This window comes from Mixophyes fleayi, chromosome 8, assembly GCF_038048845.1.
Source record: "Mixophyes fleayi isolate aMixFle1 chromosome 8, aMixFle1.hap1, whole genome shotgun sequence".
NCBI classification, from domain to species: Eukaryota; Metazoa; Chordata; class Amphibia; order Anura; family Limnodynastidae; genus Mixophyes; species Mixophyes fleayi.
The window spans coordinates 87,992,357-88,010,618 of NC_134409.1; the positions used below are offsets into that span (position 1 = coordinate 87,992,357).

The 18,262-nt window shown below is 40.9% G+C and overlaps 1 protein-coding gene across 2 annotated transcripts in view; it reads right to left on the minus strand.

The window, feature by feature from the left end:
- SUN2 (Sad1 and UNC84 domain containing 2) overlaps positions 1 to 18,262 on the minus strand; it is a 126,412-nt gene that overhangs the window by 54,478 nt on the left and 53,672 nt on the right. For both annotated transcript variants that reach the window (XM_075182837.1, XM_075182836.1), the window contains exons 7-12: positions 16,472 to 16,565; positions 5,974 to 6,044; positions 4,950 to 5,086; positions 4,141 to 4,350; positions 3,981 to 4,058; positions 2,487 to 2,530 (exon numbers count right to left, since the gene is read on the minus strand). In XM_075182837.1, the coding sequence (XP_075038938.1) occupies positions 2,487 to 2,530; positions 3,981 to 4,058; positions 4,141 to 4,350; positions 4,950 to 5,086; positions 5,974 to 6,044; positions 16,472 to 16,565 (634 nt within the window). The remainder of the gene's footprint in view (positions 1 to 2,486; positions 2,531 to 3,980; positions 4,059 to 4,140; positions 4,351 to 4,949; positions 5,087 to 5,973; positions 6,045 to 16,471; positions 16,566 to 18,262) is intronic.

Consider the following 18,262-nt stretch of genomic DNA (forward strand, 5'->3'; position numbering starts at 1 on the left):
CCGCTGATGCTGACTGTAAGAGCCGCCCGCTCTCACTGTAAGACAGCTCTAATGAGGCTGTATAATGAGGAAGCTTGCACTCTCTTGTAGTGCATGCTACCTGAATTCAAGAACCACTAGGTTTTGAAAGAAAAATAAATGAAATTAAATGAAAGAAAACTAACTAGCAAAATAAGAAAGCCCAACTCCTAGGGCACTTAATCTAAAACTAAGGAGCTACTAGGGGTTGCAGAGGGGGAGGGGTCTGTCAGCTTGATACATTTAACAAAGTTAACCAATTAAGTGACAACTCCACACTCCCCTCATACAACCCATAGTATCAGTGTCCCCCAGTATGGATAAATGAGAAACAGTATTTTCGTTAGAGGGACAAGATATTTAGTTAGGAAAAGCTGAAGACCGCAAAAATATGAAGGTATCCCTGATCTTGAGGGTCACCTATCCAAAGCAGTTTTTTTTGTATTAAATTGCAATCCCACATACTCATTTTTTTTGAACAGTGAGTTTCGTACTTATGTAAAATGACCCTTATAGTAATTTCTCTAGGATGTCCTCCTAAAACTCAGTCTTCTCTTTGCAAAATCTCTCTGTATAGAACAGTTATATTACTAGTTTCTCAGCCTCCATCCATGTATATGATGACAGAGGAAGGAGGGGGCAGGGAATGAGCATGCTGAGAACAAGGACATTCCAAAGCCTCTCTCAAATATCATGTGACTGCCATGGTAGTCGCATGACACTTACAAAATTTTATAACCACTCATTTATAGCAGCAAAAAGGTAAGACAGAAAGTACACCACCAAGTTTCTTCAACCAGTGATTATGTACAGTCACATGACAATCGGGAGCAGTATCTCATCATCTATAACTGTTAACATCATTTTTATTTATTTTTCTGAATATTTTGTTCCTTGATATTTAATTATTTTTTAATAACACACCATCACTACCCCCAAAATCCTGTACCTACCAGTGCTTTAGGAAAGGTACAAGCTATTTCTTTTAAAAAGGTAGCTATTGTTAATGACCGTGTGACACAATTTGGGCAGTGACATATTTCTTTAGCTGCTCACTGAATCAGACAGTGTCTAAGCCAGAGGTGTCCACCCTTTTAGCTTCCCTGGGCCACATTGGAAGATGACGAGTTGGTTTGGGCCGCACATAAGATACACTAACAATAACGATAGCTGATCATCCAAAAAACCATAGAAAACATAGTTAACATATATATATATAAATATATATATATATATATATATATATATATATATATATATATATATATATATATATCTCACTTTTTTTTCAAATCCCCCTATACTAACCTTTCAAATCGCCCTGTTCAAAATATCCTCTCTAGTTATTATACTATAATCACTTTTTGCATTGTTTCGATGCAATATCAATAAAGTGCATTTAAGCCAGGCATTGTATATCAGGGTGCCCTGACCAGGTCTGCGGTACCTGACATATACATCACTATAACCTCAAATTGTGACCTGTTTTGCTAATTACACCACTATGTTAGTTAAGGGATAGCAACTTATAATGGGCCAAAGAGAATAATATATAATGCCCCATTATTATTACAAGTAGAAGTATGTAGCAGGGAGATAAGGTCCATGATGCTCCAGGACCAGGTGACTTTTATTCACTGGTCAGCGTCCCTTGAAATAATAAAAAAAATCCCCATTAACTTACTTTTTAATCGGCTTGTTCTCCTGTCCTCTTCTCTTCTTTTCTCCAATTCTGTGCTGCTGATTGTTCTTCTCGCGCGGGTGACTTCTCTGTGCTGCGCTCCGCAATGGATGTTGGGCGTGATGACATCACGCCCGACATTCACTGCGAGAACCGCACGGAGGTGGAGACAAGGGAGGGAGCCGGAGTACCAGATGACGTGACCGCAAGGTAAGTATTTTCTTTTTTTTGCAGGATTTTTTTTTTCCATTAACAGTGCTGCCCCCTTGCCACAACCAAAACTCCTTCTGGGCCACATTTACAGGCGTGCTGGGCCGCATGCGGCCCGGACAACACTGATCTAAGCAGTTCACCTGCTGGACAGTTCAATGAGCAGACAAGGAGTAATTGCAGAGAACCAGTGTTGTGGTTTACAGGATTGGTAGTGCCATGTTCCATTGTAGGGGAGAATCCTGCTGGGATGGGTATGTAAAATATATCTACTGTATATAATCAGTGCGCTCTGACATCACAAATTACAGATTGTACAGTTATTATTTAAAGGAGTGTCAATTAACATTGTGTATTATATAACAATATATGAATCAAATCCCTTCTAATATGCTTGATGTATATCCCCCATTCAGAATATGAAAAATGTAAATTTCTGAGCTAGTTATACAACGGCTAGAGCTCCTATTAATAATTACCTTGTCTTAACTGGAAGGTCTGATCATATTAGGTTGGTGTCGTAATATATATGTAATTTATTTCCACATTTGTTTAAATGTCCTTATATCTAATTTACCTTTTAAGTTCTGTTCTGAGCTGCAGGATCTTATCTTCCACATCCTGTGAAAATGAACAATAATAACAAATGTTTAGATATAATAAATAAATTACTATAAACATGTATTCTCATGGCAGCTATTCATCCAGGTTCAGTCCAAGTCTATTAATTAGAAAGCTTTCATAAATTTCTGCATCTCAATGTGACGATAAGCAACGGCTGATTAATCTGAGGAAATAATAGTATGTAGTAAGGCGGCAGAGTGAAACAGAGGTTAATATTGCTGTCTCACAATGGCTATGGGGCCATGGGTTCAATTCCAACCAGGGCACTGTGTAGAGTTTGCATGTTCGATTGTGTTTTCTCTGGGTGTCCTGTTTTCCTCCCAAAGTCCAAAACATACTGGTTACCGTAATTGACCTTTGTTTTTGTGTGCTCATACATCATAGAAATAAAGAATATTAAATTTACCGATCATAAGCAAAATGATCCACATTGTGGCCCATCTAGAGCCCAGATGCTCTCTCCATTGGTACTTTATTCTGTCAGTGTACCTAGCAATACCATTTTTAAGAACAAGAGGTCTATATAAATAAAATACATCTCTTCTAGCAGAGAAATACATTTAAACAAGACACATGCATATGCTGTTATCAAAATACAAAGAAATACCATGCACTGTAGTTAAATTGGTCTTTGTTACCTCTGGTTCACTTAAAAGAGTAATAGTCATCTTTAGCTTAGCTTAAAACACATAGCATAAAATTAGTGATGTATAAATGTCATGGTGTTGCACACGGCTGGTGTATTATGTGGGCGAGTAAGGTTTTATAACAAAAACATTTTAAAAACACAAATTGGAATTGGTGTCAGCATTTATGGGGTAGAGTAAGCTCCAATGGGCTTGCTGCTACAGGCCATATAGTGACAAACTTAAAACATATCTATTGGACAGAAATATGAACATCAAAATATATCAATATCCAAAACTAACGAATATAGAATTGGTTTTACTTAGGTAGAGCACCTGCACAGTTCTGATTTTGTATGTTCTTTTACAGTTAGTGTAAAGACATCAGTGTTCTCCTATTATATAATATACAAGTTAACCCGTGCATGATACTCATGCATTCTAGTCAAATCAAGCTACTTTTGGTGTTAAAAAGGTTCTTGTCATGCATTTGGGCCTAGCCCAGGCCTCCTCAGGGGAAGAGCGTTACTTCCCAACGCAAGCGCCCTTTTTTTAACGTGGTTTTGTCCACATGTCACCACCTCATTATTTTTCTCCATCACCTCATCCTTCATCTTCATCGCCATATCCTTCATCAAGCTACTTAAGGTGTTAAAAACTCCCCACTGTCACCCCCGGCAACCACCAACCACTCCCAACTGTCACTTCTCCTTCAAGAAATATATAGGTCAGTGTATAACTCTGCCCAGCAGGTGGCGCTGCAGCTTGGTTGTTTTTTTTCCCACACACGCCACTAGGCATTTATATAGTAGATATCTCACCTTGGACATGTGCTGCATTTTCTGGAGAATACCTTTTAGATTATTCTGTTGCTCCTCTCTCAATGTCCTGAGTTCACTCTAGTAAATGGAAGATCACAAGTCCATTCAGATGGTGCTATATAGTCATCTAGTAAAAAATACCCCTTTTGTCATACTGTACCTTAGTCATAGCTGCACCTTCCTGCAGTATTCCTTCTCTTAAAGCTGCCTCTTTGGAACTAGATAGTTCTTTGAAAACTTGGACCGCCTCATCTCGACTGAGCCCAGTAACTGCTTTAGAACCTGATTCAGCATGTTTTATTATTCTGTGCTCATTCTCTAGACCCTGAAACCTCATTTCAAGAGATTTCATGCGGGAATCTAAATCAGTCTGTTGGGCAGAAAGAAGTACATTTATTCTTAATAAAAATACCACATGCATTTTTGAAAAAAAAAAAAATACTCACTACACCTCATTTCTTACCTAAAAGCCATTGGTCACTTACAAACATAATATTCAGCTCTTTTACCCCTATCACTAAATTGTTGTCAGGCCTGAAGCTAGCTACAAGCAGAAGTGGAAGTACTAAAGGGGTGCAGTTTTTCTATGGACACAACGCAACTGCAGAAAATAATCCTTTTACTGGGGACATAATATATATTTACTAAATTGCGGGTTTGAAAAAGTGGAGATGTTGCCAATAGCAACCAGATTCTAGCTATCATTGTACTAAATAAATGATAGCTAGAATCTGATTGGTTGCTATAGGCAACATCTTCACTTTTTCAAACCCTCAGTTTAGTAAATATACCCCTTAGTCTCAATTATTTGTAAGCAGAGAAAATCTTTGAAACCATTTTTGTTTTAAACTAAAGGGGTTTTAATTATATAAGCATTCAATCACAGTTGATAAATATGCTGATTAAAAAACAATCAAAAACCATTTTAGATAGATGACAAGTATTTGATAGGGTTGATTAGTTACAAACCTGAAACAAATGCTTTGTTTGGGATTCTGAATCTCCCCTCAGCACATCATCTTTAATAGATTTCTCTGTCCCAGAAAAAATAGCCACTGGGACAGATATCAAGCCCCGCAGTCTAAATGGATAGAGATGCCATAATCCTGGATAGAAGAACAGTATATTGTCATATTTAACAAGGTCATCAAAGAGAAATATCTAATGAATAAAAGTAATGTTGTTGGTGATCACAATGATGAAATTGTGATCTTGCAGAATGTGTTAATGTTGTGTGGTAGATCAATTGGCATAATATATGAACAGGTATAGGATATATCATCTGGAATGTTTTGAATGTAGGGTTGTCCACATAAAATGTTTTCTGTAATTTAGCCCCATGCCAATAATATACAGAATTACATTTAAAAAAGGTACTTCTGTATTTCCCTACAAAACACTTGACTTTCCTGTCCACATTAAACTAGATTGTAAGCTTTTCTCTTCTGTCCAACTTCCCTTAATATTCCTCTGCCCTTATTTTCCACCTTCAAGATCTTACTCATCTCCCAGGCATAGTATATTGGCTCATCCCTCATGCTTGTTTCCTGTCTATTCTGTTAGCCAGTTTTATCATGCTATTCTCCGCTGCTCTACCACGTAACTAACCTTTTATCTGTTACCCCTATATTGTTGTATATGTTACTTGTCATGTTATGCCAGCCACTTGTCTTGCTTCCCATTTCATCCTACATACTGTATAGCGCTGCAGAACTCTTGTGGTGCTGTATAAATAAACAGTAACAGTAAAAATAATTAAATTATTTAGCACTGTTCCTCATGCTAACTATAGAAGAAGGCATCTGGTGATCATGTCTGTGTGTGTATGACATTATCACAGACTAGCTGCAACAATGGGTGTGTCCTCTGGAAATTGCAAAGTGTTTATATTTCCTAACTGTACTTGACATTTTGATGCTTTTTAGACCCAAGTCTCATTTTGGTGAGTACTGCAGATATTTAAGTGCATAGTGCAACAATCTATGGCACTTACCTGTTGCCATCAGTGCCATAAATAGAAGGAGTAATAGTACCAACAGAACCTTTTTCAGGACATTGTAATGCCTGCAAAATACAAATGATGCTGTTCAAATTTATTGTATTCATTATGAAGCTTCTATTAAAATTTTAGAGACTAACTAAATCAAGTGTAACTAAACAGTTTTAAAGCTAGGCTGAATAAAATACTGCTAGAATTGTTTTTTTACACCAAAATTCAAGTTGCAATTCTATTTGTTAGATGTGTGAGGTGGGCTAAAATAAACTGTAAATAAAAATGTTAGAATCTTTGGAAAACAGGAGCTATTCACATGCTCACAGCTACAGTAATTTGAATAAAGATTTGTTTTTTTTCATGTGAAAAACAGACGTGAGGGAAATTGCATAACGTGAGTCAAAACAAAAATCAGTTTCCGGAGAGCACAGATAACATATAGCTAAAAACATTTAGTATCAGGGGAAATTAACCTTAGAAACAGAGAAAGGGGAAAGGGAGGGATGGGGAGTCACTAGTCAAGGGAGAGAGAGAAGAAGAATAAACATGCTGAAGAGGAGAATATGACCGAAAGACCAAAATAAATAGTAAGAGGCTAAAGCCCTTAAAATGTCAGGGAGGAAGAGGACCTGCAAGTCTTAGTCCTGGGACTCCAGACACTATTGAATTGGACAGGGTATGGTGGAGAATGCTAGTAATATATTCCATGGGGTAAACCTGCCATCCACCTCTGCTCCACTTCAGTTGGAGTACCACACGGCTCAGTCCTTGGTACTCTGCTATTCTCTATCTACACCACCACTTCTCTTGGAAAACTAATATGCTCCTTTGGATTTCACTATCATCTCTATGCGGATGATACACAAATGTATCTATCCTCTCCTGATCTCTCACCATCTGTGTTCACTTGCATTACGGACTGTCTTTCTGCCATTTTATCTTGGATGTCCTCTCACCAACTCAAACTCAATCTTTCAAAAACAGAATTAATAATATTTCCAACTAAAAACAGAAGCTTCCTGCCTGACATTTCTATTGATAACATGACCCCGCAAGCTCGCTGCCTAGGTGTAATCTTTGACTCACAACTATTCTTTGTTCCCAACAAATCTAAATCATGTTATATAAATCTGAAAACATTTCCAGAATACAAAACACATCTCACACAAGACACTGCAAAAACCTTAATTCGTGCACTCATCTCCCGCATCGACTATTGCAATTCCCTCCTTACTGATCTTCCCAAAATCAGACTCAAATCCCTACAATCTATTTTGCACGCAGCAGCTAGACTGATGTTCCTTGAAAATTGTTCTTCCTCTGATGAGCCACTCTGTCAGCCTCTACATTGATTGCCTGCTTTTCAACTAATCCAATATAAAATTCTTCTACTAAAATACAAGACCATAAACAAAACTGCACTGACATATATCTCCTCACTTGTTTCAAAATATCTCCCAACTCGACACCTCCATTCTGCACAAGATCTGCGTCTATCTTGCACTGTCATTACTTCCTCCCATTCTTGGTTACAGGACTTTTTTCGGGCTGCACCCACTTTGTGGAATACCCTCCCTCGCACCACAAGACTCTCCTCTAGTCTTCAAACGTTCTCTGAAAATCCACCTCTATAGACAAGCTTATAATATTCCTCTACCACCCTCTTAATCTCCCTAGGTTACCCTATTAACACTCTCTACGCAGCTAATGCAAGACAACAACCCTCTGACCTACATAGTTGTGTGACTAAGCATACAGCCCACTATATACTTTGTAACCTTTGCATTCTAGCTGGACAAATATTCAATATCATGTAGTACTTACCCTTGTGTATCAAACCATTTTCCCATAGATTGTAAGATTGCAAGCAGGGCCCTCTTACCTCTCCGTATGTATGTATGTATGTATGTATTACCCAGTATTTTTTTACTACTGTTTGTTCCCAATTGTAAAGTGCTACGGAATCTGCTGACGCTATATAAATAAATGTTGAGGATGATGATGATTCTAGCTGAACCAATATGCAATATGATGTAGCACTTAACCTTGTGTATCAAACACCTATTGTCCCATAGATTGTAAGCTTGCAAGCAGGGCCCTCTTACCTCTCTGTCTGTATGTATTACCCAGTATTGTTTTACAAATGTTTGTTCCCAATTGTAAAGCGCTATGGATTTTGCTGGCACAGTATAAATAAATTTTGATGATGAAGATATATGATTAATGATAAATGGGAGCAGGGGCGAATCAGAGTTTTTCCAAAAGAGAGCAATTTGGCATCTAACGGCACTAATAATGTGTGTAATGCATTTCTGGCTGTGTTTCAGGACCTTGGGAATCGAGCGAGGAAGTAGAGAGTAAGAGAAGGAGGGAGGAAGAGAAATCTGAGTGATTCTGAAAATTAAGCGGTGGATAGATTCCCAGAAAGGAAGTAGTTTCGGACAGTGCCACCAGATGTGAGACAGGGTACCCACATGTCTGCACAGCTCGAAGACGCCCAGGTATATAATGTGAAAACGAAGTGGAACCAAGTACCATTGAAAAAAGAGGTCACGAGAATTTTGTGCTTATTATTACACACATCGAAGTTTTGCATAGGTTTAAGCTAATTTTAACCCAGTCCTCCAGGGTAAGTTACTCATCAGAGTCCTCTTCTCATTTAGGTTTGTGGGGGGCACTGATGGGTGAGAATGATGCTTTACAAGGTAGATATGAGACCTCTTGAGGAGGAAAGGAGAGTACAAAAAGACACCAATGGGGAAGTGAGATGAAAATCAACCGTGCGACAGATACCGTCATATAGGTGGCGAAGTTGATACTGAAAGAAGCAAGTCGATGGGATGTGAAAACGCATTAGAATATTGGCAAGTGAAGGGAAAAGTCGGAGATGGGCTAGATCAGTGAGAAATTTAATGTCACAACACCTCCAGTGAGGGAATTGGGATGGATGAAGTCAAGGGGAGAAAGAGGGATTGTTCCATAGGGATGTCACACGCCAAGCGTTAGGTGCCAAATTATAAGAGGAGACTGTGTGGGATCAACTGGTGAGTGAAAATGCCAGAGGAAGGGGGTAGTTGTGAAAAGGGGGGCTGATGTTGCAGTTTCACCTATAGAAGCAAAGAGGGTGAATGGGTATCGGTGAGAGTGGCCTCAATGTCTACCCAAATCTGTCCTGGAGGAGAGTGAAGGAGAACATATTTTGTAAGATGAGTGACTTGATAATATTTGAGGAAGAGGGGGAACTGCAAGCCCACCTTCCTGAGTTGGATTATGGAGTATGTCCATGCAAATTCTAGGTTTCCTGGCAGACCAGACAAACTTAGTAGCCATTTCTTGCAAACAGCTACAGTAATTTATAACAATCAAATGTACCCAACAGAACTAAAAAATAAAATATTAAACTTCACCATAGGAACAGTGAATGGTGGCCAGCAAAATATTGCTTATTCACCCATTCTGGCAACCCAGTTTACTTGTCTCCACCCATGTTCCTGTTTAATCCATCATTCTTCGGTTCGGAGGGATAACTCTGGTTTTTACTAACAAGCTATGTGAATAACATGTGTTTTAAGAAGGCTTTACTGTATCATTTATAGAAGATGTTTTTTTTTTTAAATCAAGTATTTTTTATTGGCATTTCAAGGTACAAACATACAGAACAAAAACAAAAAACAAAAGAAAAAAAAAAGAGGATTTTTACTCACCGTAAAATAAATTTCTCTTACTACACTGGGGGACACTGCGTTACCTTGGGGTATAGTAGGTGGGACTGGAGTTAGGCACTTATAAACTTGTTTGTTTCCCTTACTCCTCCCCCACTATGCCCCTCCTCTGTAGCTGACTTCAGTTTTGTATAACCAAACCAGGAAGAGAGAAGAAGCAATTTAGAAAGCAACACCAAAGATAGCACTACTTTCAGAGCAAGGGAGGGCGCGCAGTGTCCCCCAGTGTAGTAAGAGAAATTGATTTTACGGTGAGTAAAAATCCTCTTTTCTCTGTCCTACCACTGGGGGACACTGCGTTACCTTGGGGAGCTACCAAAGCAGTGTCCAAGGGCGGGAATGCTCTGGAACGGCTGTGTGCAATGTTTTGTGTTCAAAACCCTGCATTTGTGAATGCAAAGGCATGTAACAAAGAAAACAATATGCAGCAGAAACAGACGCTGCCACTCTTTACAACTGTGCCATTGAATGACGCTGTTGTGACGTACAAAAAGCAGCAACCCTCCTGGAAAGTGCACTGTAAAAGTCACTGGAACCTGCAGAGGGGTACAGACAGAATGTTGGTTGTGATGCAATGGCAAGAGACCACCTGGATCCTGCCCCACCTCCTACGCTCTTTAGCGCTAAAGAGACTAAAAGGGCATTAAATTCCTGAACAGGAACTGTGCGTACAAAAGCACAAACTATCTCCCGTCGGAGAAACGTTACACAAAAAGAAGAGGCACAAGAATGATGAACTACAATCTCTGTGTCAGTGGAATGCAGGCACTAATTGTCATAACTGTTTTATGGGCAGCACAGTGGCGTAGTGGTTAGCACGTCTGCCTCACAGCACTGGGGTCATGAGTTCGATTTCCAACCATGGCCTTATCTGTGTGGAGTTTGTATGTTCTCCCTGTGTTTGCGTAGGTTTCCTCCGGGTGCTCCGGTTTCCTCCTACACTCCAAAAACATACTGGTAGGTTAATTGGCTGCAATCAAAAAAAAAAATTGACCCTAGTCTCTCTCTCTCTGTCTGTCTTTCTGTCTGTCTGTGTGTGAGTGTGTGTCTATAGTAGGGAATTTAGACTGTAAGCTCCAATGGGGCAGGGACTGATGTGAATGAGTTCTCTGTACAGCGCTGCGGAATTAGTGGCGCTATATAAATAAATGATGATGATGATGATGATGATAACCAATAATGTCTTGTACAACGCGCCACTAAGTTTCTAGTAAAGAAAATGAGGAAGAGCCATACACACTCTCGCCCCAGATCCCCTACGAGATGTGACATTCAAGGGAGCAGCCTGCATTGAGCTAACAACTCAATCCACTCAATGATATCCAAAGGATCACCATATACACTGATACAACAGCTTAAGCCACTCAGCGATATCTAAGGGAGCACTGATACAGTGCTTAAATCAATCAGAGATAAACAAGGGAGCCCTCATTACATGAGCTAACCGCTTAACTAACTCAGCGATATCTGAGGGAGCACTCATATAGAGAGCTAACAACGTAAGCCCGACATATATACCAGGAAGCACTCATACCATTAACCAACAGCTTAACTAATTCAGAGAGTCACTGGAGGCCAAAGCAAGCCCCTGATGACGAGAACTAGACTCCCTGGAAATGTACAACCAACCAAAGGTGGGCTGATCATAAAGAAACCGCTTAAGCAAAACAAACTTCCGCTGAGCTAGACAGGGAGTCAAGGAAGCTGCACGCTGAAAGAAGAAGGGCGTAGACCCAATACAAGCCAGCTGGTAAAGAAAACTCTTTTAAAGAATCCTGAGTGGAATGTGTGAAATTCTAGGAATTTACAACAATCGAATATAGTTTCTAGCCCAAAGAAAACAGCTGAGGAATAATCTCTACGGCTGAATTAAAGGTAGCAACCATCTCCCTGCAAGGATTCTCTAGCCGAAAAGGTTAGCCATCCGACACCACAGCGTCAAACCAGATGATGAAAATTAAAAAAGCCAAACTACGAGATGAGGTCACTCTGGAAACGGGAAAAGAGGGACGACAACACAAGTCCCCTAAAACAGTAGAACACTGCTTTGTGAGACATACGACGGACCACCAAACTAGCTGGGATGCGCCCCCTCCTAGAAACTCTTAAACCCCCACGAGGAAATAGGACCTGTGAATCACCTGTACACACCCTAAGTTATAGGGAGACCCGACTTGGCTATGGACAAATCCACCTGAGGGGTCATTAGATTGAGAGCTGATAGAGAAAACAGGTTAACATGTGAAAAAAACCTGGGCTCCCTCTCAGAGAGCCCTATGACCTAACCAGGAGAGCACAAAGGTATTACCCTGAGGTGACCCACTCTACCTGTTAAAGGATTGATTGCTAAGGCATTCGGCCCTCAATAACAATAATAATAAGTTGGTCTAGCTTGGCCCATAGGGTGGCACAAGGAACACCCCTCCGACCATACACAGGCCGATCCCTATCCTGCATTAGGATACGGGAATTGCATAAGTGCTACAAATATGCAACAGTACTGCATTTTGAGACCAAATCTCTAGAGGTTTTCTGACCCTCTGTACAAGAAGAACAACTGACGCACTAATAAAAACAATGTGACTAAGCATTACCCGAAAGGTAAATTAGTGAATTAGGGCAAAGGGGTACTATGCACGTCCAAAGCCATGAAATCAGCCTTCCTTGATAAGAATCTCCCTGTTGAGACATGGGAGATGTTACGAACAAGGAAAGCCAAAGATACAAGTAGAAACTTGGTATCCTATTTTGCAAAACAGAAACTCCTGTAACTGAAAGGAAATTCTGCCAGGAGCATTTTGTAACTGTGTAGAAAAAAGATGAGCGTGTTCTTTGGTAGGAAGCTACTGAAAACCCCAAACTAGAAGATAAGGCATAAGCCAACGCTTCTAGCGTGGTAGAACAAGTGAAAAGCTGGGTAGGCTCAAAGTGATCACCTGTGAACCCAATAATGCAGCCCTGCTTCTTGCTGAGAGGCTGCAAGTATAATGTTCTGGCTGAAAACGTCTAGCTGTAAGCTAAGCGTTGGGTGTAATAAATAACTTCCACCTTCGGGGAATGTCCACAAATCTATGGATGTTTACCTGATTTCCACAGCACATAAACTATAACCACCCCTGTAAGGCTAAGCCTGACTCGGAATGTGGCACCCTGACCTCAGATCAACAGAGAGGATCAACGGATGGAACACGTAAACATCATGGCCTGGTGTCGCTGACATAAAACAAAGAAAGCACACCTACCGCCAGAAACCTTTGAATACTCATTTGTAATAGAGCAAATTGAGAGTTCCGATATTGGAACGTAGTCCTGTGAGCATTTGGCTAACTATAGGTATCATAGCTGAATAGCTGTATGCCTACCAGCTATGATGCTGCTGGGTGAATACAAACCACCCCATTAACCCTTAATGTGAATAAAGGCTAGAGCACTTCTTCTGTTTGAAAGCCACTAGATAAAATACTTTACCAGCCCCTGCTGTGTGTAGGAGGACTTCTTTGTCTGCTCCCGCCGGGGACAGCAGAATAAGAGAACTGAAGAGCCACAGGATTGTCACCAACAGGGATTACTTTCCTTGTATTGACTCTGGAGAGTTAGGGAAGGTGAAAACATAGCCAGCCTATTACTGATTACCTGGTCTTTGAGAACAGACAGACACTGAGTCTAAGATATGAGGAAAAACATTTTCCCAACTAGGGTGTCACTAAAGCTTAGGTTGAAAATTGAAAACCAAGTATAGACTGTTTGTCTTGCAAATGCGAAAACTGTGTACAGTTTAAGCTGGGATTATCCACCTCGTGAGTGTAATCAGCAAGAATATTCCTCTTGATAGTAAAACAAGATGGAAATAGACATCCTCTGGTGAGGAATAAACTACATCCTTATTCTGACTGTAGCAAAGATAAAATCCTCTCCATCTGTGAAAGATGGTGAACAACAGCATCTTTGTCCGGATGGTTTTATACCTGAACAGCGTAATGCCACTTCTGTGTTAGCGGACAGATATAAGCTGTGTGGGAGCTTAACCAGCACAGTGTAAACATGTGTAGAAGCATGAAAAAAAAAAAGGGTATACTCACGTACCATTTCGGACTCTAAAATCACCTTAATGAGTTCGGCCACCCGAGGTGACAGTGATTTAGGCCAGACCTGTTTCTGCAAAACTGCTGACACCGAAATGGGAACACCCTGATTGTAGACCCTAAGCCATTGATGCTGCCGTAGATTTAGCCCAGCTTGACTTCTGCGGAACTGCAGTCACCGAAGTGGGTGCACCCTGTTCGCCAAGCTAAGTCTCAAGCTCCACAGAGAGCATCCGGGCTAAGCTGTAGAAAAAGTGATATTAAAATGTACATTTTGTACAGACATAATACAACTCAGGTGCACTAGCGAGGTACTCTGACACCTAAGACAATGGTAAGCAAAGGGTCAGGAAATATAAATGAATCTCGTCATTTGTACATAAATATTGTCAGTACAGACGGAAATCTCCCACTGGGGAAATCTGTCCAGCCATAATGCAATGGAATAATAGGTGATACCAAATACATCTTGTGCACCTTAATAATATACACATTGCAACATGCCCATGCTAATTCCTACCACGGAAAAGCATAGAGCATAATCATAAATCCTTTTTTTTTTTATCACCGTGTGATACATATATATATATATATATATATATATATACACACACACACACACACACACACACACACACATACGTGTGCAAACTGCCTTTTGTGTAGGGTGGGCAAAAGATGATCCAGAAGTACATATGCCACCTGTGTATCATAGTACAGACATACCAGAGAATGTCTATTACACTTGGGAGCTCTTATGCAGACACATTGAAAATTAAAGGCACAAGTTGTCCATAACAAGCCTTTCATATATATTACATGTTCAATGCAGCATAGAAATTCCTTTAGTCTATATACCAGGAAGTTTCTAGGTATTAGACACAAAGTTTGAAAACAGTCCTAGTCTACATGCCATAAAGACTGAACGAGTTAACTGTTGTTTAGTAAACAAATAAAGACAATACAGAGGCACCAGTAGTTTGGAGACAGAGGTGTTGCAGCATGCAGGTCTCTGTCTGTCACAGCCTCCAGGCATGGGCGCCGTCTGTGTGCAGAAACTGAAAGGGGGAGGGAGTTAAAACTTCCATCCGTCCCTCAAGATGGCCGCCTCCACGTGCCGCTGAACTGCACATACCAAGTATGTCAGTCGGCTGTAACCATGCATCCTCTGCTATAATTAAAGTGCCCAGGCTGCGGGGAGCATTAGCAAGCTAATCGCCTTTACTGTAGCGCGATTGCTGCTCTGTCCCCACCGCTCGCTGTCCAGAGGGGGAAAGGAGCCGGGGGACTTGCCGGCATGTCTGCGGGGGGAAGAGAGGCTATTGTAGCTTCACTCCCGCCCGACACAGAATTAAGGGCCCCCGGCCGTCTAAAATATACATATTATAGCTGCTGTGAGCTGCTGCAGATAAAATAAAAGGGCCAACTGCTCGTTTCTAGGGGGAGACTGCCGGCAAAGGTGCAAGGTAAGAGAAGCAAGCTGCTTCTTACCTTGCGCAGGGACCCGGGTGAAGAAAACCGGACAGGCTATTCACCCACTCTGGGACTTAGATCCCCACACTGCACCTGCAAAGGGAAGAAAATAAAAACATGAAAACTAAAACTATACCAAGTATAGGCAGGAGCCTATACAGAAGTGACCTTTCTCCAGAAGGCACTTACAACAACTGAAGTCAGCTACAGAGGAGGGGCATAGTGGGGGAGGAGTAAGGGAAACAAACAAGTTTATAAGTGCCTAACTCCAGTCCCACCTACCTTACCCCAAGGTAACGCAGTGTCCCCCAGTGGTAGGACAGAGAAAAGAAAACAATCGCAAGTATAACACTATCAGTGTTAGGAGAATTACCTATATAAAAACATTGCAAAATTACATCATATGTGCTAATCTCTTTAAAAAACATGAACCATACATGCCCATATATAAGTATTTATCCAGATACAAGATTTGACATATAGCATTTGACATTTATCATTAGACCTAGGGACCCAGAGACTCATGCGTTCAGGACACATCGGCTCGGGGAAGCAAGTGAGAAAGCAGACTCAAGCCACTAACACCATATGCCCTCAAATATCTTTAGGGCCTGTCTGTTGGTATACACAAACCTCTTGTGCCCTATAGTAGTGTTGACCAATGCTTTCCAATATTTAATCCTATGACTTGCCAGGGCTAGCCAGAGTCTCGCTATGCTAACCTTAGCCATAGAAGATGGATTTTAGATTTTTACTTACTGGATACATTTTTCAATTTGTTACCAATCACTACATGACAGAAGCCATTAATCCATATCTTGTAATTATAGTTAATAAAACATTGTTAATATAAACAATGTTTTTGTTAAAATCAAGGGCAAACCGTTCTGTACCAATGGGGTAGATGGGAGGCAGCATTAGTCTTCTAACCAAAAAGCTGATGTGCTTAAAAAGCCAGAAGTCTGTAGCACTCAAATAGCCACAGGGCTGGATACTGACAGAAGCGGCTCACCCCGTTCCTGACAGCATTTTCTGACCCTGTCATTTTCACTAGCGAAGCAAAAAACAATTCTATTGTAATGCTGAATGCTGGGATTTTTTTTTATTTTCCTTCCTGTGTCACAGCATTTATTTAGGGATAGCAGATTGGCTAGTTAATGTCTGGCTAAGGGAGATGGTGTGGCTTTTTGGTCTCCACATTCCTGAAGATTCAGAACTGACCTTGTTAAGATAAAGACATCAAGTAGAGCAGCAGAGGTTGTAAGGCGATACCATGTGGTGCCAACCCACCAGTACAAGAGTCCTAACACATGACCTATAGAATGGAGGAAAGAAGAAGTTACAGGTATGAAAAAAATCCACAATATACAATAATAAAGAAAAAATACTGATGAAAGATAAAATACGTAATGCTTATGGGTTCGTATATTTACCACATGAAGTAAAAAAAGACATATGCTGCAGATCTTTTTTGGTTCCCTACTAAAACCTGTATAATATACAAGGGCATGTGTGACTGGATCACTTTTAAATAACTTTTGGTAAAAATGTATTTAAAGCAAATAGCGCAGGGCACTTATTTATGTAATTGCATTTGCACTTATTTTTTGATATTGTGTATATTGTAAGATAGGAAATGGTTATTTCTGAGAACAGGGGAAGACATTTGTCTCTTGTCTAACCTTGCTATAGGATATGCCTATTTCTGATGTATATATCTGATACAATGAGCCTGTGTTTACCAAGCCTGTGGTGTAAAATGATTTGGGGAAGTGGCTTGTTGTGGGTGCTTTTGTTGTTCTGTGTGAATATGTATTCTGAATGGTCTGATGAAAGGCCACATGTTAATTAGATCTTTTGATGTGTGAAAGTCCAACATTGAAGGCAGGAACTTTTAATTAAGACTGGCTCCTGGATTCTTTGCATCAGAAAACCATCACAGCGTTTATTAGAATTTCACAGATAAATGTAAATATCGTTAGCTTTGCAATGCATGTAAATTTATGTTTTGCTAAGCAGGGTTACATCCGGATTCTAAAAATAGCCTATTTCTGAACTGTATAAAAGATGAGCTGTGTGAGCATGTAATCATTCTTCTGACTTCATCTGACCTGATCACCCTGGTACCTTCAACTAGGGTGAGAGAAAATAAACCATCTTGCTTCAAAGACCTGCTTGGAAACATCTTCAATATTGTTGTATTCCTGTGATCTACAGATTAGACCGCGACTGTGTCTGAGGTTTGGAACCAAGCTTTTCCAGTACCACCGTTCTGCCTGCTACCCATGCAGCCCTGGTTAGTGTGATAGGCCAGGGGCGATCCATTCACAGCAACCTGGATCCATAGTAAGAGGTCCGGAGTTACCAGCCCGGGTACACCAGCAACGAGGTACACTAGCAGCGTCAGTGACCCCGAAGGAACGTGGTTCTGAGTGCCATAGAAGGAGGTCAGTGGGGGCAGCATTATAAGCCCCTCCTACTGCGGCAAGAGGGCGCTTTTGGGATAACGAAAGGGAACGGTGGCAAAGTAAGCTCAGCCGGTCCCAGCAACAACAGACAGAGTGGCATAGGCAGTCCAACCTGTCACAGATTTCTAGTGGCGAGTGGTGGGTTAACCGCAGGAGGCTTCTCGTGAACCAATCAGGAGAGCCGAGTTATTTGGGAGAGGAATACCTGCAGCCAAAAGAACGCACAGGATTTCTGATTACACCAACGTGTCCAGGGCGGACCTCGAGACTTTGTGCAGTGCCAAGAGCATTGACATCAGCCATTCTCCAAACAGGGCGGAGATGAGAGAGGCGCTGAGGGAATGGTACCGATAGCATGGTACTCCAGACGGCCAGACAGCAGAGAATGTTGATCAAGAGCCTGCAGAGACCTCTACCCAGCAGACTTCACCCACACAACCAGCCCCTGTATCCTATCATGAGCGCAGGGCTGCCGGGCTAAAGATCCAGCTGGCACCTTAGGGGACAACACATCTGCATCTGAGCGGGCACAAGTCATCGAGGC